The sequence below is a fragment of the Melanostigma gelatinosum genome (assembly GCF_949748355.1).
Source record: "Melanostigma gelatinosum genome assembly, chromosome: 10".
In the NCBI taxonomy this organism is placed as follows: domain Eukaryota; kingdom Metazoa; phylum Chordata; class Actinopteri; order Perciformes; family Zoarcidae; genus Melanostigma; species Melanostigma gelatinosum.
The window spans coordinates 16,597,793-16,618,547 of NC_136643.1; the positions used below are offsets into that span (position 1 = coordinate 16,597,793).

The following is a 20,755-nucleotide window of genomic DNA, read 5'->3' on the forward strand; positions in this document are numbered from 1 at the left end:
ACACCATGCAATGGTATTTCAGAAAAAAAGCACATTTCCAACTTTTGAGAAAGAGCTTGGGGAAGATCCTTTCCTCTGTCGACATGATGATGCCCCCGTGCACAAAGCAGGTCCATAAATAAAAGTGTTGTTGCGTTTGATGTGGAAGAACTTGACTGGCCTGCACAGAGCCCTGAGCTCAACCCTATTAACACCTGTAAGATGAACTGGAACGTCTACTGTGAACCAGGTGTTATAGCCCAACAAAAGTGCCAGCCTTCACTAATGTTCTTGTGGCTAAATAAAAGCACATGATATTATTGCCTACCCATCTACCTAGCAGCACACCCACCTCGTCAACGACCACTACGCCACTGCTTATATGATATTATCGGAGCATTTTAATACCCATAGGTTTGGACTGTTCAATGCGTGTTCTATGAGTGTGATGTTAAGGTTTCTACAAGTTTTGATGAGATATTATACATGGATGTGTTTAAGTTGTTGTTTTTCTTTTTAAGTGAATTGTCTGTTTTGATATTCATGATTCAGAATTATTTGTATCACGCTGAAGGGGAAATAGTCGTTTCCTTATTCAGCCACACGATGTCGCGCTATACAATAAAAAACGTCGATTAAAAGGAAGTGCAAAACAACAACGGTGGTATGTTTTGATACAGCGTATTTCAAACCGTGTGGAAGAGGGGCTTTGCCTGTGTTGTTTTTGGAGGTTTTGTTGGGTTGTTGCTGTGGGTGTTCTTGCTGAAGCTGGGCTGGATAACGTTATGGCCAGCGCTTCATCGGGATCCTGGAGGGAAGGTAAACTGGATCTGAGAGACGCCCCACTTTTACTGCTCAGTGTTGCGATGGATTCTTTTAGATGTGCAGAGAAAAGTTGGCAGAGTGTCGGGGGCAAAATGCTTTAGATATGGCAGACTTTATAGTTTAAAAGGGGGGGGGGGGGCATATTTAACTACACCGGAATGGTTTGCGTAAAACGCGCAAAACAACGGAACTTCAGAGCGGAGTAATGGATCATTTATCGAAACAAAATCAGTTTGTTGTGGAATTCAACTCATTGTTTTCTATGTAAAGATGTATGGAAGTTGACAACTGCGTCGAAAACCAACAACGTCCATGGTAAGCCATGATCTACGTATTCGGTGAAACGTGTTTCCAGTAGAAAAGAAGGAAAAACGGTTCATATGATTGAAAAACTGATGACCTCATGTGGGATTCGCCCATATTTCAGTATTTGCCAGTTTGCGTCACTTGGAAGCAGCAGGTTATAGTAGCCTTTATAACATTTAGTATGTGAACTGTTGAATGAATTGTGCCTTTTGTTTTGTGTTTGACTAGTCGGAGCGATTTTGTTAAACCAATGAGTTTAGTCATGGATGATCATGGATCCCAGCCCCATCCACGGAGCTCTGGTCTGAGGTATGTAGATTACCAGCTGTCAACTATGTGTTGTATTTGTCAATGACGGAGAAACCCCCGTTAGACCTACTTGGAACATGTGTGTGTCCAGTAGCCTTTTTCTACTCAACATTTTAGAAAAAAAATCATAGTTTATCTTTATTTGAGCCACACCTCCATGGTCCTAAAAGTATTGTTTGGGAAATATAATTATAAAACAGCTAAAGTATGAAAAATAGTAACAAAGGCCTTGTTTTCTATTGTGCACCAATAAAATGACACCAGAATATGACGTTCTTCCACCGATGACACTCTGTGGTGCTGGCCACAATAATTGCTTGCAGGCAACCAGCTTTTTGTTCTGACCTATCTGTGAAAGGTATACGTATAATGCCAACCATGTAAAAAGAATGCAACTTTCAAAGAGCGTTCTTCTCACTCAGTGCATCTCTGTGAAATCACAGTTGTTGCAGACGTTTCAACCTTTGAACTCTCCTCATTTCCTGCTCTCAGGGTTGTACTGAGAAATTGCCTTGACCATATGTAGAGGTCATGGGAAGTATTTTGCAGGCAAAACATTCTGACTCTGTGATGAGCCTGTTGATCGTTTTTTTCTTGTGGAAATCATGCGTACGCTGGGCTTGAAACTGATATTCGATGAAATACAGATTCGTCATGTCCAATAGTCAGAGAAAATCACATTAAACAGCTCTGAGTATATGACATGATGGAATCAGTTTTGGTTCAGGGACTCAGAGATGATGTCAGCTGCTTGAATTTCAGTGGATGGAATGATTTAAAAAAAAAAGGGGGGCTGTGAGTTTCCAGAGCTTTTTTTTACAGAGTCACCACTCACTCCTTTGGCATTAAATTAAAGATGAGACGGAGAATTTGAACACATGACAGTTTCCAATCCAGTATTCCATGATCGCTATATAAGTTTCCAGTCCTTTCCTGCATATCGTAGTTTCCCGTTTGTAAAAATAGCATTCAGGCACATCATCATGTGCAGTTTACTAAGAAAAAAAGTAGTATCACTCCCTTGGTGGGACTAATAATCATATTTCATAAGCATTGTGTAATCTAGGAGCACAGCCACACTCCTTGGCAATGGAGAGCAGCAGACAACCTAAATCTCTATCTGTGTTTTGACTATTATTTGGAAAAGTAAACCGCACTCTTCCATAAGTTGCTGGGGCTCGGGGGGGGGGGGGGGGGGGAAAGTGCATGCTGCCTGCGTTATTTGTGGCTTCTTATATGTGGAGCCAGTGAACTTCTCACTTTTTCAAATGCAGTCATATGTGAAGACTTCATGTGACCCCCCAAAGCTATGCTACATTTGCTATCCAAATACTGAATCTGCTAGAATCACTGCGCTGGCTGTTCTCCAAGCCGAGACGTCGCCAACACACACGGGTCAGCAAAATTACAAAGCGTTTATTTTTGTCTGTTTTTCATTGGAGAAGTCGTTTTGAGAAGCTTTATTTATTTTTTTTCAATACAATAATCAGAATAATCAACAACAATTCATTGTAAATCCCATCGATTCATTCCTCAATCTGACAGTGTGCTGCTTAAAGCTGGCCCCGCTAATTGGACACACCTTAAACCATGATCTCACATGGCTGGCTTTCCTCCGGGCAGAATGTGGATTTAGTTAAGGTATTGTGAATCCCCACAGCTGTTTCCAGATATGCAGGCAGTCCCAAGGGCACAGCTGCTCTCATGAGTCTACAGATGAAAATCATGGCTGGCCAAACGCAGACACTCGAAGCAAGTGGGCATGTCAAATTGAAACATAGTGACAGTCACTTGGTTTTTGCTGTGTCTTAACATTTCACAACAACTAGACAAGAGAGACAAATCACAAGGCCTCCAAGTACACTAAAGCATAAACACAGCGTGTTCTCCTCAAAATGACAACAAGGCTTTCTTCATACAGGAAAACACATCATTTAGTCTACACACCATGCTGCCTTCAGGGAGCCCACTCAGATCGCCAGTGCTCGTAAAAGCGAGATAAAGGATGTCATTCAAAGATATCCACTCACTAGATGCTAAAAGCCAGAGGGAAATCAGTATTAATGCCCAGCAAGCTTCTCCTGCCAATGAGCTGTTGTGTCTTTGAATTCTGGGATGTTTTATGGAAGCTTTCTGCCTCACAGGGCTGAAACAGACAATATGGCTGACATCCAGGGCACTGGGAATAATGGGTTGCCTTTGTTGCCACACTGAAGCCAACGCACTGACCGTGAATACCAGTGAATAGCTCTCACTGGATTATGAAACATAGCTTGTTGGTTGTTATTGTTTTGTTTCGTCTTATTTATCTCTACAGTAGACATGATTATGTATTTCTATAATATTGAGGTTTTGCACAGCAGCCTGTTTGAGTAGATCTGCTGCCCAGATCCTGCCTGAAATGGAGTCCTGGGCCCTCTGTGTTTCTTTTATGCACTCTTCCAGGGCACAACAGTTGGATGCCTCCCACTCTCAGCCTGTGTACCATTCAGAATGACCCAACATGAATTAGTCCTTTGTCTGTTCTCAATAGGAACTTTTACTTATCTCCAATAACATCTAAATGTGACAAAGGAACAAGTTGCTTTGATTTTCTTGACCTCCATTATCAGTGTTTGTCTTGTTTTAGATGAGATATTTATAGAAAAAGGCCTAGCCAGTCATGAATGGCATTGTTTGAGTTTACTACAGGTCTGTTCAACAAGACCCTGGCAAGCTGTCTGGCAATTATCAAATGGTTGACAAATCATCAATCCAAGTTTAAGCCAATAGAAAGGAACAAAGGCCAGGTATGATACAACATTGCACACCTTGAGATGGTGCTCTGATGGCACTATCACTGTGCATATGTTCATACCATTGTATCCACCCAGGTGTTTGTGTATTAGTGCGATAGCGCTATAGTGTTAAATTTGCACAATATCAGATTGGTAACGAGGTGATATAATAAACCTTATCATCGCCGAACATACACTGTAGCAAGCTAATGAACCCTTTTTATCCAAGATAATCCCACTGAGATTTTGAATCTCTTTTTTTAAAGGGGTACCAGTCAAGATTTAACTGTGCATAAAAACACAAAAAAACATAAACCGACTGAAACAGCAAAAAGTTAAAAACCACATGACAGACTTAAAACAAACCATCAAATATTTTTTTTGTTACATTCAGTGCTCAAATCATTCTTAATGCTATTTTTAAAAGCTTGCTCATGAGATAATTAAGTTCAAAATGCCTCTGCAGCTCACATCAACGATGAGGGTCAGAACACTTTAAAAGCGCTGTCAGCAAAAAAGGTGCGGGTTCTTGGGATGAAGAGCACAATTTATCTGCAGGACACTACAACTTCTGATAGTTTTAGCATCAGAAGGAAATTTATTCACGCTAATACAGTAAGTAAAGCAAGCAGAACTACTTGATATCGTGACTTTCCGGCTCAATTTCATTATGAACCATGCCTCTGTCTTTAGTTAAAGGAAATCTCATGACATTGAAAGATCAGCACGGTCGTGTTGTTCTTGCCTTGAGAGTGTGTGAGACTGGGTGTAACTCTTCGACATTAGGATGGAATGAAGTTGCGGTTTGCGCAACACGGAATATTCTGTTTGCACTATTGGTAATGAAATTAGATACTGCATGTGCCTGTTTCAGTGCAGAATCACTGTTTTCATTCTCCCTTTCATAAGCTTCAGTTCATGTGATGAGCAGAAGAGGTAGACTGGGGGGGGGCACAGCAGGGAGTAATAATAGTGAGTGAATCCCTACAACCGGATATTACGCACTGCATTGATGAGCTAATAATGTCAGAATACTACATGATGATGTTAAAGACGCCCTGAGAGTTTGAGGCCTGTGCTGTGGGAAAAAAGTTTTTTGTTTTGCCTTCAATAATAAACAATACACATAGGAAGTGGGAAGTTCTCATATGGTCCCTGTGCTCTTTTTCCTCCCTAATCTCCTTCCATCCCACACTGCTTATGTAGTAATGGCCTTTCCAGACCCTCTTTAAAAAGCTTGTGTTTACTGTGAGTGACCTCTCACCAGCTGTGGCCCTGTGTTTTGTCTTTCCTCAGGGACTCCCCCCCCCCACCATCTTTAACTCCCCCCCCCCCCCCCCCCCCCGGACTTGCTCCTACACACTAACATCTCCGTTCACCACTCCACCTCCTTATCGCCCGGTGGTTTTCGTTGGTGGTGTTTGTAGACTGCAGCACATTCTTAAGTGAAAGTGGAGGGCTACTGATAACCTGCTGGCAATGAGCACTTATTTCACAACGGAGAGTCAAAGTTATTGCTTCCGTACCAGTCGGTGCACAGTTTGCTTTGCTGTTTTAGATTGAACGCTTTTTAAATTCAGTGTTTATTAACTTAATAATGACAATATCAGAAACATTCCAAAGGCTGTGCTTCCTCTGCCTGGAGTTAATGTGCTGACAGCCTCTTTTGACTGTTACCATGAATATGTTTATTGACTTAAGAATATCACGTTGGTCACAGTTCTGTTTTTGAGTTCAAGCATGTCATCTGAAATGATGTGAAATTATTGAAGAATTTCACCAGGAGTTTAATGTCGGAGGAAAAATAGTTTAATCATCGCAATCCAAATGAGAGGGACTGCATACTGTTTGGACATGTATATGTTATTTCATGCCTTTGCGCTCAACTGACAAGCCTTCCAGCATAATTATCGGATGAGTCACTTCTGTAAAAGTAAGGTGTGGTTGTGAAAAGTTGCCAGTGTTTATGGGAATGTAAGCAAACGCAGGTGAAGTACTTTACTCGATTAGGGGATGGTGGGGTGCTTTAGTCTGTCGGACTCCTCTTGTTGTTTGACCCTGATGATCACATCATCACCAGCATGATTACAAGTATCATGCATGATTTCAAAACAAATCACTCTTATGTAAGTTCCTGAGCTTACCAAAGTCAGTGGCATGTTTCAGTGTGCTCTTGCTCCGCTGGCCCCACCCACAGGTTCATGTCTGCACAGGGAGGCAAAGCTGCTTACCTTTCTGCTCATGACCACGGGGCGAGTGCCACTTACACACTGTGAGCTGGAGCTTTCAGAGACGCAGCGAGGGGTTAGACAGGCTTTAGGTAGAGGGGACAGCTTTTTGATGTCACAGCTTGGACGTGGCATAAAGGTGGGCCTTTTTTTGCAAGCTGTGCTGATGTAGAGTTTAGTCGATCTGACTACTCATGGGCGATACACAGCAGAATGGGAATTATTTGACCTGAGACAATCTTCGGCGAAGAGGTAAGAGCATGGAAGGAAATGTTGGCAAACTGAGAGGAAAAGCAGGTCTGCCACACCTGCTCTTTACATTTCTGGTTCTTCCTCCTAGTAATCGTCATCTGTACAACTCAGCAGAGCTCTCACTGACTCACTCTGAAAGTGTTGGTGAGGTCCGAGCAGTATTTTTGTGTGCTGAATGTTTTTATTCAGACCAGTCACAGTCTGTGTTTTGTCCTGACGTGGAAGGTGTGTTGGGCATGTTTGAGCGTGTATATTTGACTGTCAGCTAGCTAGTAAACTGCTGCTGGTAGAGTTCTGGGAGTGTTTCGTCATTGGAGCGTTTAATTGTTGCTCTTGTTTCTTAAAATAGTTTTGTGTGTTGTCTGGAAGTGTGACTGAGCAGAAGGGCCTCTTGTTTGTCTCTTTGTACATGAACCCACCAGTCCAGTGTGTGCCGTCCTGCTACCCAGCAGCTGCTAACATACCACATGAGGCATTTCTGCTAATCCTCCACCTCCTCAGAACCTCAAAAGAAAAACCAAATTTCTACCAATGCTTTGGTCTGGTTTCTTCTCTGGGCTGCTCCCACCTGCTCATTGCTACATTTGATCCAAGATATGCCTGAAGGGCTTTTAATTGACGGGGTGGAAATCGATTTCAACTGAAATGTTTCTGGTAACCGTCATGCCAGCTGGAACAAAATGGAATGTAGGGAATTTGGATATTCCCTCTTTCAGCTGGTTGACTGCTGCAGATATTACGATTATCTTTTCGTCTTTTGGTCGCTTTTAGCAAAGGACAGATATGTATTCTCACCATTCGTCCAACTTTCTCTCTCCCCTGTGTCCCTCTGTCATTCTCAGTCACACATGTGTCTTATGTGTCTTTTTCACACGTAAGCACAAAAGTATTCGAAGTATTTTCGCACAAGGAGCAGCATCGGGATATTATACTGGCCTTTTGTTTTCGTTTGTCAGTTGAAGTTAAGTTAAAACCTAATCAAGCTGATTTAAGCATTCCCCACCTCCTGTGTCAAGTTATCCTGCACATTTTCCTCAGGTGTGAACAAGAGCACCAGACATCTGTTTGAAGCATTTCACATATTCACATCCCAAATCAATTGAGAGATGCAGTTAAACCAAGACTATCTGTTCTACATACCATCATAGCATGCAGTACTTCTCCAGTATATCATACTGGATATTTGGTTCAGAGTCCATTTGTTTGCATTAATTATGAAACGTAACAAATGGCACAGTGACAGGGGGTCTGTTATTCCAATGGTCGTCTGTGATCACGTCTTTCAAGCATGCCCTCTGGTATTGAATGGGCTTGTTTGTGAGTGTCAGACCTCCAAGGGGAAACCCTGTGAATGAGGCATCAGCGGAGTCGAGCTTCAACACGTCTCTTCTCATTCAGCAGCACCCTGTGCTTCCGAAAAAACCCACAGGCCTGGATGGCACGAACAAACCGTCCTGTGTGTCCGTGTCTGTCACCTGCTCGAGGTGTCTTGATAAAATCGCTGATGACACAGCTGTATAAACTGGGCTGACCCTGTGACTGAGGCACAGCTGTTGTGCATTTTAGTCATTCTAGCTTATTCCAAAAAAAATAAAAATATCACATTTTGATTCCAAGAATCACATGGCGGTTGCATCATTTGTATAAATCAACTGGCAATGCTCCGTTTTAGAGCGTAAAAGGAAACATTTTAGACACTGTGCTAAAGGATTACAATCCCATTGCATAATAAACATCCATGAAATCAGGACTTTGTACATGAGACCACAGTGTAAATGTCTGTTTTTAGGTAGTCTATTGACGTAAGTGCAGGGAGTTCATGGCATCATTCATGGTCATGGTGGGTCCACACCTGCAATGTGTAATCTGTGTATTATTATTAATCAAACACTCCCTTCCCTACTTGTCTGCAGCCTTCTAAACTGATGAGTTTGAGTTCAGAAGTTGTACTTTTCAACACATCGGTATATACAAGCACCGCTGCTGATTCTTATAGGCGGCAGTGATACAATTGCAGTGGTGGAGTGTAACTGTACTCCTACTGTATGATCGTTTTGGATAAAATGAAGGACATTCTGGCAATGTATTGGTTTTTAGACCATTCAGGGGGCTAAACGTTTTGCATCATTGTACTGTTCTCGGGAGCATCTGTGTACTTTGCAAATGTTATGGAAATCAGTTTGTTATATTGTACAATTCCACGTGTGAAGTGGAAATCTGATTGGTAATATCAAAACTTTTAATCTTCTGTGGACGATTAACATCAGCAGGCAAATGTCATGACAATTCCTTCTTCGGTTTCTTTGGTGGAAATGATGACCGGCAGATAGAGGCATTTGCTCTTCATTTCAGTCATCCAGATCAGTTACATTGAAAAGCTAAATTCAATCGAGATTTCATTCATCCAATTGAAAGCAGATGAACTCCAAAACAAGCTGATGGACACAGACAGCCCTGAAAATAGACGTATCAAGAGAACCTGCCCTTTAACGTTGGTATGGCTAACATGTCGGCATACAGATATATGCCTTCTTGGCGTTTGTTTGCCACATGAAAAATATTAAGTTCATTATTCACTTCTAACTCTAGTTGGTCTCCGGCAACTCCTTAGACCAATGTCTTGCATTTGCTTACTAGATGTTCGTCTGTCTTCACCAGCTGATTAACTTTGTTTGCTGTCGGATTAGCAGTGGATATTTTTCGTCTTGTCTTTGCTTAGAAGCAGCTGCTGCTGGAAACCGGGTTGATGGGAGCGGTAAAACCGAACCATACAGTAAATTTGTGGACAATACCACCAAAACAATGAGCTAAAATTTAATAGGAAGCTTCAAACACCTCTGCTACATAAGTAGATGATAGCCCATGTCAAGGTAAACTGTATTGTACTGAATATGGAAATGCTGGTGGTCGAGGAGCAGAAGTACACAAAACATTCATAAAACCAGTTATAAATACAAATATACAATAAGCAGTCGCCCACTTCCAACACAAACACACACCCACGTATGCACACACTCACACAGGGAGCGCATTTCCTAACACCCACACTCTGACATGCGCTCAAACAGACGCACACATGCACATGGTGCATGCAGACACACACACACAGACACACACACACACACACGCATAAAGCACTTTCCTCTCTCTAGCATACGCAGATACACACACACACAAACTAATATAGAGACAAATAAATACTTTGATATGAGTGGGCTACATGATCCCTGAGAAACAAACTCTGTATCAACATTATATTTAACTAATAAATAAATTGTTCCATACAAATATTGCATAAGATTTACCATTCCACCTAGCTCTGAACAAAATACAACTTATTTACCTTTGTAGAGTTCCTCCTTTTCCCCGGTAGCTTAGGTGTAGCCTGTAGAAGGTAAGTAAGAGTCCCAGAGGATGCACTCAGCCTTACTCAGAATGAGGTCTTTACATAACTTAGCAGCTGGCATCTGGTGACACCCGATGCCTGACCCCTTTCAAATGAGTCATCTGATTAATAATGCTGTAAGTATAATGCAAACTTTATACAATGCAGATCAGGGGGATATCTCTAATACTATAACAGGACACCTCAAGTGTGATCAAGACACTGAACCCCAAGTTGTACATATATTAGATTTAGGAAAAGCTGGCACAACCTTATCCAGAGGGTCCCTGGGAGAGAGACGTGCAGTGGAACTCACTTTGCATTTGTTTCTTTTGATTTATTTTGTCAAGAAAGTGGTTTCTGACACACACACACCCGAACGGAATCAACATACATAAACGGTTCACAGTATATTATTTGGGTTTGTTTGTTAATGTCTGTGCGAGATCCTGTGGCTTTATCATCCTGGCTACTGGCACTATTATTATTAAAGATGAACAGATAAACAAGTTTGTTTCTGTTGTCTCCCACTGCTTGTTGCTTGTTTCATTTTGTTTTTGCTACTTCAGGTCATTGTGCTGCCTGTTGTCTGGCTAACCCTGACTGTCAGTTAAAACAGTACAGATTGCTCAGACACGGGTATGGATTTCAAAGCCTGTCGTGTAGTTGCTTTAGGAATAGCAATAAAATACGAGATAAATCTTAACCACATTGTAAATAATACTGTGGCTGTGTCGGAAATTGTTAAAACTTGTTCACTATTCACGAGTGAGCTGTGTGATGTATCGCTGTCAGGAATAACAACATGGCCCTTCTCAGGTCACGAACAGTGTGATGGCAGTTTGTAAATGACCGTCACTTGTCGTCCTCATTGTCATCTCCCTGGTTTTTGCTATTTATCACAGCACACGCTACTGTAGAACCACAGAATCATTCATGAATATGATACAGTGTGTAGCTACTCGTCCACATGACAAGGAAATCGATCATTTCTAAACTGGCAAAGTTTTCCTTTAAGACGACAAAATGTCACCATTAAAGTTATATCAGGATTTTATGACTGAGTTCCCTATAATGGCACTAGCCTAAAAGACATTAACCCTCTAAAGCCTACATAGACAAAGAAACACCTGGACATAGTTTGATTTTCTTGCCTGCCGTTTATTGGAACCTAAACTGTTCCAAAGTTATTTAATGTTGTGTTGAAACATGTCAAACGTAGCATCAATGCTACGCTAGACATGTTTCTACAAAAGTATTTTATTGGCAGCCACGAACAAGACACCATCCATGAGCTTTAAAAAATACCTTTTCAGCAAACATGATTGAGACAAGAAAGCACACGATAAGTGGCTTGTCTGGTTGTGCTAATGCAATTTTGTACTTTATAATCAGAATCAGCTTTATTGGCCATGTATGCGTACGCATACAAGGAATTTTACTTTATGTATGACATAGACATACGGCATCAAAACAGTTTGTGTGTGTGTGTTTTTCATTCATGTCATGGTCTGTGTTTAAGGACAGCCGCCCCCATAGCAAGACTAATAATCCTTTGCTAGACGTGCCTCAGTGCAGCCTGTGACCTTGCATTGCTGGGATTCCTCTGTTTGTGCCCCCACCAGAGACGTTACAGGCTACAATTCAAGGCAGTGGGTCTGCACATGCCCGTTTTATCTCTCTGCAAACCCAATGATGTGACACTTGAATATCTCTAAGGTTATTGATTCCTTGGCCCACTGAACAACTTGATAACACTGCAGGACATTAGTTTGACCGTAGCTGACTTGAAGTGAAGTTGTCTGCTTTGGTTTGTTGTCGTACCATCTGCAGCTTTTCATTTCAAGTGAACGTTCACGCGAAACTAAATGCGTTACAGCTTGCCTTTAAAATCTTATAATGACGACCCTGTTCAAATCAAATCTTTTCTTTTGTTTACAGACAGCAGGTTTTTATTATACGCCATCTCTCAGGAGCATTACGACAACGGTGTAATTATCTGATGCATCACAGATTTACTGTGCATCATTGTCCCACTGATGGCCAGCTTACAGAAAATCTTGGGATGAATGAAATCCGTGTTATATGAAATATCTCGGGCAGTGATTTTTTTTTTTTTCTTTTGGTTTTGTGTGTGGCATACCTGGTCAGTCTGTAACTCCCACACTGTATTGACACAGTTTCCAGGAATGTTGAGCCAAGACAAACACTCAAAAACGCCCTTCAAAACTGAAATGTGTATTGTATAGTTAGTCACACTTCAAACTAAATCCTAGCACACCAAGTGATGTTCACCAATGCATGGGGGTGTTGCCTCTACACTAAAAAGAACATGCACGGCACTATAAATCAATTTGACTACAACATAGGCAAGAAAAAACAGTCAACAGTCAACTGAAACTCTTATTATCTCTCACACGTCTGTTCATTCACAGCCATTTCTTCAGGCTCAATGAGTAAATCTTGGTTGTCTTGTGACTTGTTTGCAAAGTGGACTTGAACTCCCACATGTAATAGCCTCACTGCTTTCTAAAACCTGAGGAAGAAAGGATTCCTTTCATGCTGTCTGCTGCACTTTGATTTTCAATCAGAGTATTGTCTGAGATAGCAGAGACAATTCCAATGACATTTATTTTTTTTATAAATATAAATGTCAAAGTATTCATTTGTCTGGCTTTGTCATAGCAATAGTCTGAATATTCAACAAATGCTGAAGCAACTAATAATTTAAAAATAATTTACACTCTCTTGTCCAACTACAGGGTGTCGACCAAAAGCAAAGCACCATCCCCACCAGGACTGAAACAGCTGGACTCCCCAGGTCTCTCCCAGTGGTACCCAGGAACCCTTCATTTAACCATGGACCAGAAGGAGGACCTGATTGATACCGACCTCTCTCTGGTTGTGGTTCTGCCTGGCGGAGTGGAAGAAATGACCACAGTCCACGGAAGGTACGGTTGGAGCGCTGTCATGCAATTTGAACACCGTTCTGTATTTTTTCATACCAAACAAATTCAATATTACATTTAAACACAACATCATGATATCTGATGAAGTCATCACATTAAGTGCAGTTCCAGTCAGACTGAGTCAAAGAGGTGGAGTCGTTGAATGTGTGGTTTTTGTTCTGGGAATTACATTCATTACATTTCTTCATTCTTGTCTCCTCACCCAATGATGTAAGACATGATTAAATACGTTTTTCATCTCAAATTCCGAATATTATCTCTTGATTGCATGCTATGGTGCGTTAAGATTACACACAAATCTTACTTAATCTTAAGCTAGCTCCGCACAACCTACAGATCAACGTCCCAACACACCAGGACGTCAAAATGTCTGTGTGTCCTTCTATGAGTCTGCTCTCTCACACAGTTCAGTCATTCCATCGACAGAGTTTACTTAAGATATCATTATCGTTCTCACAATGTTCTTTTCTGGGTGTCTTTTGCACCTTGGCCTCTTGAGAAATGACTGAGACCAATCCAATATGAATGGATTAAGCGCTGAATTCTTTCGCTTCTTTTCTTCCTCTAAACTTGTGCCCACACAACAGAGTACATGCTTTATTTTGAGGATTCAATTTCAAACTGTATTATCAGTGTCAAGAAAGCTCCATGCGACTACTGTTGCTACTGTAAGTTACTGTACATCTGCTTTGTATTGTTTAAACACATCCTGCACAGCTTTTTACAATTTTAACTTTATGTCTTATGTTCTCGAAACAATAAGAGCTGCATTGATTAGTCAATTGATCTCGTCGCAGTGTCAACTCATACATATTTGTCCTTGATTTCAAAATCGCTTTGATCACAATGTTCTACTTTGCATTGTGTAACTGTCGCTGAACCAGACCTCATCTCACGTCTCCCCTCTTATGCCAAACAAATGATTTTGTTTTTGTCTTATCGTGTCCTCCATGTCTTTCAGCAAACCCCTGATGGATCTATTAGTAACGCTTTGTGCAAAGTATCACCTCAACCCATCCAGCCACACCTTAGAACTGGTCACCGCCAACAAGAACAACACCAAACTCAAGCCCAATGCTCTCATAGGAACTTTGGATGCAGAGAAGATCATACTTAAACCTAAAGGGGCGGATAAAAATAAGAAGACGGGTCCTCAGATGCCCGAGGTACATTAAAGACGTGACACCATGTTGGCGCGTGCAGTAAACCTTTTGCTCTTCATGGTGAGTTAACAGATTTGATCAAAGTGGCACATTTTATTTTTTATTCCCTAGGCAACTGTTCGGATGGTGATAAACTACAAAAAGACCCAGAAAACTATACTACGAGTTAATCCTCGCGTTCCCCTGGCTGACCACTTACCAGCCATCTGTGAGAAATGTGAATTTGACATTGAGACTACCGTTCTGTGGCGAAATGTTCAATCACTGGCCCCTTTGGACTTGTCCAGCTCTCTAAATGATTTTGCAATAAGGGAAGTTTATGCAAGAGACACTCAAGGTAGGATTCAAACCTTACTGCATAGAGCATAAGATTTTAGCAAATCAACCATACTGTTTCATACTGTACCTCATCCGCTCACTTGTTATTGTGCTAAGTCTCATGCTTGTTGGCTTTGCAGGACAACCTGCTTCCCCCGTGTGTCCAGCCTCACCAACGCATGCAGGTATTTCACTTTGTAAGCTGCATGGTTGATATTAACAGAGCCGTCATATTTGGGACCAATGTTATCTTGCAACTGTGTTTTTTTCAGGAGCCGTGATGCCAGGCAAAGATAAAAATCAGAAAGAGAAAGAAAACAAAGGGCTCTTCAGCAAGTTTAGGAAAAGCAAGAAGAAATCTCACCAGGTAACGCAGTATTTTTCTTCATGGACTGATTATGCAATTATGCAGCTGTATCACAAAGTAACTTCAAATGCTCAGAGGGAGGTTTGTTGACTTTGGTTTGCCATTGGTTGAAGTGCACTATGTTCTTTGGGAACAGGCCTCTTATCATGTTCTGATTGGATGTTTGTTCTTTAAAGGCAACGACAGCCAGTGCCCCAGCTTCTCCTGTGCTAGTGAGCAAGCCTCGACCTCTCAGCATGGCCTTACCTAGCTCCAATTCGTCTCCGCTCAACTCCCCTACACTGTCCATCGATGTGCCAAAGAAGAGACGTGCACCCCCACCCCCAATTGTGGTGTCCCAGAGCTGCGCCTCGGACCTCAGCACTCGCCGGAGACTTCATTCTGAACCTACTGCCCAACTGGACAGTGACCAGGTGGGTGAATATTAACACAGACGCTCTGACGTGTCAGCATAGTTATTGTAAAATGAAAGCCTTATGATCTCTGTGTTCAGGTACATTGATTATATAACGAATATAAAATCTTTGTATGTACCACAGATGGCTGGTTTAAGTCGTGGATCCTCAGCAGAGTCTTCATTAAAGAGAACCAAACGCAAAGCTCCTCCACCCCCCACATCCCCCAGTGCTGTTGTCCAAGAAACAGTTCCTCTGGATGAAAGTTTGCAAGGTTTGTCTTTACATTAATGAATTGTTATCATTACTCAGTGGGACGGCTATGTTTTTCTTTCTTTCATCATAGATTGTTTCACTGCTGCGTTAAAATATAATCTAAAATACAGCCTGTTCTGTGATGATTTGTCTTGTGTACTTTGGCCTCAATGACATTTAACTTTGCAGCCCGAGACGACAATTTGTATGACTCTTGTGCCTCCTAGTGGTCATTGTTAAACAGTGGCTCATTTGAAACGCTACAGCCCTGTTAGGATACATGGATCATGGGAACTACATGGTGGTTAGAGCACAAAAATCATTCATCTAAATACGTTTTGTGTTAAAGTTTGCAGATTCTGCTTCTTTTGTATATTTGCATGGCACTAGTTTCATATACTGCCCTTTTTCATTCATTTAGTGTTTTAGTTCTTGAGCTTCATCTATTTCCCTCTTATCTCTCATATGTTATGCACAGATCAATTCATATACAGTAGTTAGAAATGAAGGTGCCTATTCAGATACGTATGTGTGAAATTCATTTAAAAAAATCAAAACCACAAACAAATGTATGACAAGAAAACATTTTTGCTACATTCCAGGTCATTGTATGTTCTAATTCCCATGGTATTTTTCCTTTGAGTATAATTAACTTGCTTTGACATACTTTCCTGTGATTGTGAAGACACATCTGAGCCTCGCTGAGTTGTCCTTTGAGGGAAGCTCCACCCTTCCTGTATACAAAGCAATTTAAAGCAAAAACGAAGAACATCCCAAAATATGGGAGAAATACAGCCTTGAAAATGAGATTGTATCTTTTATAAAAAAAATTTTAAGGATGAGTTCCCACATACAAAGCCTTTACAAAGGCATGTTAGTCCTGCATTTAGTTGTGGTCGTGAGTGGAAGGTCTGGCGCACATAGTATTGATATTACATTTCAAAAACAATATATGTTTACTTACTGTGGACAATCCACAGTAAAACAATTCTGAAAACCATCAACAGAAAGGTTCAGGTTTCCCCAAGTAATCAGGATAGTGTGTCTGCAGAGTTTCTTAACTAGTTTCAGCACTACAAAAATCTTTATACTTTTTTTTTACTTTTACTGTGTTGTTCACAAAATCTCACAACTCCTTTAATACCCACATAGTCCCTTGACTAGCGGCCTTTTCTATCGCCCAGACCGAGAAAGTGCAATCATCACTGGCTGTATACTCCTGCTGCCTACATGTCTACACACCACCATTTCCGTCCTCCCACTTTCCAAACACTGAAGTTCACAGAGAAAGATAATTTCCTCTGCTGTTTCCCCAACGGCCCGGTGCTGCTCAGTAGAGATCAGAGGCCGAGATCAGTGAGAAGCTGCAGTTCTGTTTAAGTAGCCTTGAAATTCCTTTAGCTCTCTGCTCCTCTGTTGTGTGCTTTATTTGAGTGCTAAATTAAGAACTGGACAAGAGAGACTGAGATGTAAAAGATGATTTAGTCAGTAGGACATTATTTTATTGGAAAGGGTGAATGTCTGTGTATGAGCACTGAAATGAATACAGTTGGATACTTGTTTTTCTCATGCATATGACGAATACAACAAAAACAATAACTTAAAAGCAGTTAAGGGACTTTTGAATTTTTTTCTCCAATTTTGGAAAAGATTGTCATACCATTTCAAAAATATGATTGCCTGCACGTGTCCTATTTAAATAATATTAAAAAATAAAATAAAATAAAAAAATAACAATTAAATGTTGGATGCACCACTGATAACCTAGCCACATTTGACTTATAATGCCAGGTATGGTAAATGTGTCTTCTTTATGATGTCGTTTTACAGGAGGTGCAGCTGCTAACACACTGGAGGAGATTATGGAACAAGAGGAGACCACTGCTTCTGTAATGTCTGCAACTGCTAGTGATACCCAGGGAGAGGACTGCAGCCTCAACACGTCTGCTGATGTTTCGTTGCATTCCCCGTCCCCAGATACTGAGGGACTGGCCACGATGTCCATGGAGAGAAATGGGGAAGATCAGTCTGGTGATCTGTCCTCAGATGGCAAGTACGAACTCCAGTATTACTTCTCCACCCTCAGCCATGCTTTAACATTACTATTAGCAATGCTTTTAATTCCTTCTCTTTGCTTAACTTTTACAGTCAACTGCAGAGCACAGTGAATGATTCTGTAACTCTGAGTGATGCGAGGACAACTGATGGCACGGACTCATCTGAACTGGCAGATACTAGTGGGTTTGCACTTGTATTATGGTGATATTGTTCATATGTCCTGCAGATATCTTGCACCTACTAATGTATTTCTTTTCTGTACAGATGGTGGTCCACGTCCAGTTGAAAATGTAAGCCAACACCCGATCTGTGAAGAGTCTACACCTCAAAGTGTCGAGGGTGATTGCAGCACTGTACCCAGCAGCCTCCCTCCGCCTGTGTCGCAGGACGCGGAAGTGCAGGCCTCTCTTCAGGCAAACACTGTAACCCTCTGGGAGCAGACAGACAGGTTGGAGAGCCCGGTGGCCACCAGCACATCACGCCCCACTGGAGAAGATGCTCAAGTGCAAGCAGATTTCACACCACCACCTGTGCCTCCACAACAACACGTGGGAAAAAACCCTCCCTCAGCTAATGCACCTGCCTTTGAATCAGCAGCAAAGAAAGAAATGGCCGCTGTAACGGAGGAAGTGAACCCGCCTGATCTCAAACATGCCTTACCCCACACCTCGGAGACCTTATCATGCCAAGACCCAACAGCAAGTGCTCCTGCCACAACAAAGGCACCATCTATTTATGCCACAAATTCTGAGCCAAAGCCCAAGCCTTCCAACGAGCTTACAAGGGACTACATCCCCAAGGTGGGGATGACAACGTATACTATCGTGCCACAGAAATCCTTGGAGAAGCTGAGATATTTTGAAGTTGCACTGACATTGGAGGCGCCTCCTGAAGCTCCAGAAGGGGGACTTGATATTGGGTCTCTTCAGCCGGAGGAGAGCACAGCACCGAGGGGACAGACGGATGTCTCCAAAGCAAAAAGTGAGCTGCACTCTACTATACCCAGGGAAGACTTACTGACTAGCACTACTACTACCCAAGGCACTGTTAATGGAGGTATACCTGAAACCATTCATTCCTTATCACCAACAAGTTCACCTAAAACCGATGACAAGATCTCATCCTTTGCTAATGGGGCATCTCAAGCAGGTTCACCAGCAGAGGTCAAGGAGATGAAAATGCCACCTGCTACTAAACCTAAGCCCGGTTCTTTCCGTTTGGCACAGCACAAAAAAAACCCTGGGCATTATGTAACCTCAGCAGCAGAAAAGAATCTCAGCGCCAGTCCTGGGTCTGGCCAGAGGGAGGCTCAAATAAGTGCAGAGAGAGCAAATTTACCACCTCCTCCTGTGCAGTGTCAAGAGGAGACAACAGGGGCTGCTGATGTTGAGCTGAGCCCGAAGGGGGATGATAAGAATGTAGCATTCATGCGAATGACAAGGCAAAGTAGTTTGCCATCGAAAGAGCCAAGGATAGGGTTAAGCTTGGAAAAATTAAGGAGCTTCGCAGCCCCGAGGCCCTATTCTCCTGCAACCCCATCCCGCTTTGCCCAGGCAGTGTCTTCTGCGGTGAGAAGGAGCCATGGGCCAACGTCGCCTAACTTGCCTGTTTCACCACCCTTCTCCCCAAGCACAAGTCGCTCATCAGTCATAGAGTCAGAAGGATTATCTGAGCTCAAGGTGAGTTGTGATAGCGTAGCATACTTAGATTTAAATATCTAAATAAAGATGAAATCTGCAAATGACTACTCATGAGACCAATGTCGCAGGTCATAGCTTTTTTAATTTTTTTTTTATGTATTAATGCTTGACTAGAAGAGCACTTTGCACTGCTGAGCGAGGCATTTTTTTTCCCCTTAAAAGAGTTCCCTAGAGGTGGACAAGAGTGTGACTTATCCCACGACTGCTTTAGTTGGTTTAAAAACTACAACCACTTTTGCAACTGTGGTGTGTAATTTTGGTGCTGTATCAGCCATTTGCACTGTGACTAGTGGTGAGTTCTTGACTCTTGAACACTATAAAATCTTATAAGTAGCAGAATACCTTGTAATAGTTCCTCTAACCTATTGACTTGAAGCCCAGGGTTTAATATATACTACTTGCTGTATTCCAAAGCCCTTTAACAACTTAGCATTTTGCATGTTATCTTTTTTTTTTTAACCTATTTTAGACTTTATTATGCTTTTGGAAGAAAGGTATAACAATATAATGCAGTCTTTTCTTTGCTTCTCTTTGTTGTCTGACACAGTAAGTCTTCGGTAATTGCATACATTGTGTCTCTCTTTACCATCACAGAATGGTGACAATCGAGTGGTGGATGGCGACAAAGACTCCACTCTGCAGCTGGTAGCGGTGGAACCACCATCTTTTATTGGGATTGCTCATATAGAAGGAAAGAGCAGTCCAGTGCCTTAATTCTTCTGACAATATATCATCTACTGTAAGCAAAATCTTACACACATTGTAATATGATATCATAACAATGTTTCCACAACACATGCATTAACTGGTGTGTTTTTTTTTCTTTCTTCCAGGAGGTTATCCTGTCTACTTTGAGTTCTCCCAAACCCTTTATCCCATGACACAGAAGCAGGATCTGTCTTGTTTTACCTCTTTCGGTAGTCTCCAACAGTGTAAATTATGTATTTTGACCATTAATAATTGCTGTATTTTGTTTTATTTTCCAGCATGTCATTAAGTAACATCCCTGGCGCTGACCTGCATATTTTAATGCTTCTGTTTTATTTAGTGTGATGATCACCATGCATTTAATGCATGACTGTTGTGTGTGAACAAGAATGTTAAATGAGAACAATTCTTTAAATTATTAGGAAATATATTATCTAAATAATACTGGATTTGTAGGACCAGACCATGTCTGACCTATGGTACTTAAATGCCCCTTTAGATTATACATAAAATCTATATTTAAGTGTTAGAGTTTTGATTAAGCTATATCCAGAAATACACTGATGTGCACAGCACACGTTGTTCTGTCAAGCATTGTTGATATGAATAAAGCTTTTATCATTGCAGATGTCTTTATTAAAGTCATTGCCTCCAGTAAGTGCACAAATGATGCCGATTGTTATTTTTTCCCCTTAATAAACTGCTTAACTCGGATCCCGTTGAACACAGCCTGCTATTCACAACAGGTAAAACGTGTTCAC

At 41.5% G+C, this 20,755-nt stretch overlaps 1 protein-coding gene across 4 annotated transcripts; it reads left to right on the forward strand.

Annotated features, from left to right (window-relative positions):
* Positions 1–674: 674 nt before the first annotated feature.
* Positions 675–20,618, forward strand: cobll1b (cordon-bleu WH2 repeat protein-like 1b). 4 transcript variants are annotated; one of them, XM_079276682.1, is made up of 14 exons: positions 675–798; positions 1,339–1,419; positions 12,824–13,012; positions 13,992–14,196; positions 14,305–14,530; positions 14,652–14,696; positions 14,784–14,878; positions 15,055–15,291; positions 15,418–15,547; positions 17,359–17,581; positions 17,677–17,765; positions 17,851–19,265; positions 19,881–20,025; positions 20,120–20,618. In XM_079276682.1, exons 2-13 carry the CDS (start codon positions 1,361–1,363, stop codon positions 19,998–20,000), a joined length of 3,033 nt encoding a protein of 1,010 aa, XP_079132808.1. In that variant the 5' UTR covers positions 675–798; positions 1,339–1,360; the 3' UTR covers positions 20,001–20,025; positions 20,120–20,618. The 4 variants fall into 4 exon arrangements, with proteins under 4 accessions (XP_079132808.1, XP_079132810.1, XP_079132807.1 ...); XM_079276681.1 differs by lacking the exon at positions 675–798 and adding an exon at positions 1,007–1,119; XM_079276684.1 differs by lacking the exon at positions 1,339–1,419 and having other exon boundaries at positions 681–798.
* Positions 20,619–20,755: the final 137 nt, after the last annotated feature.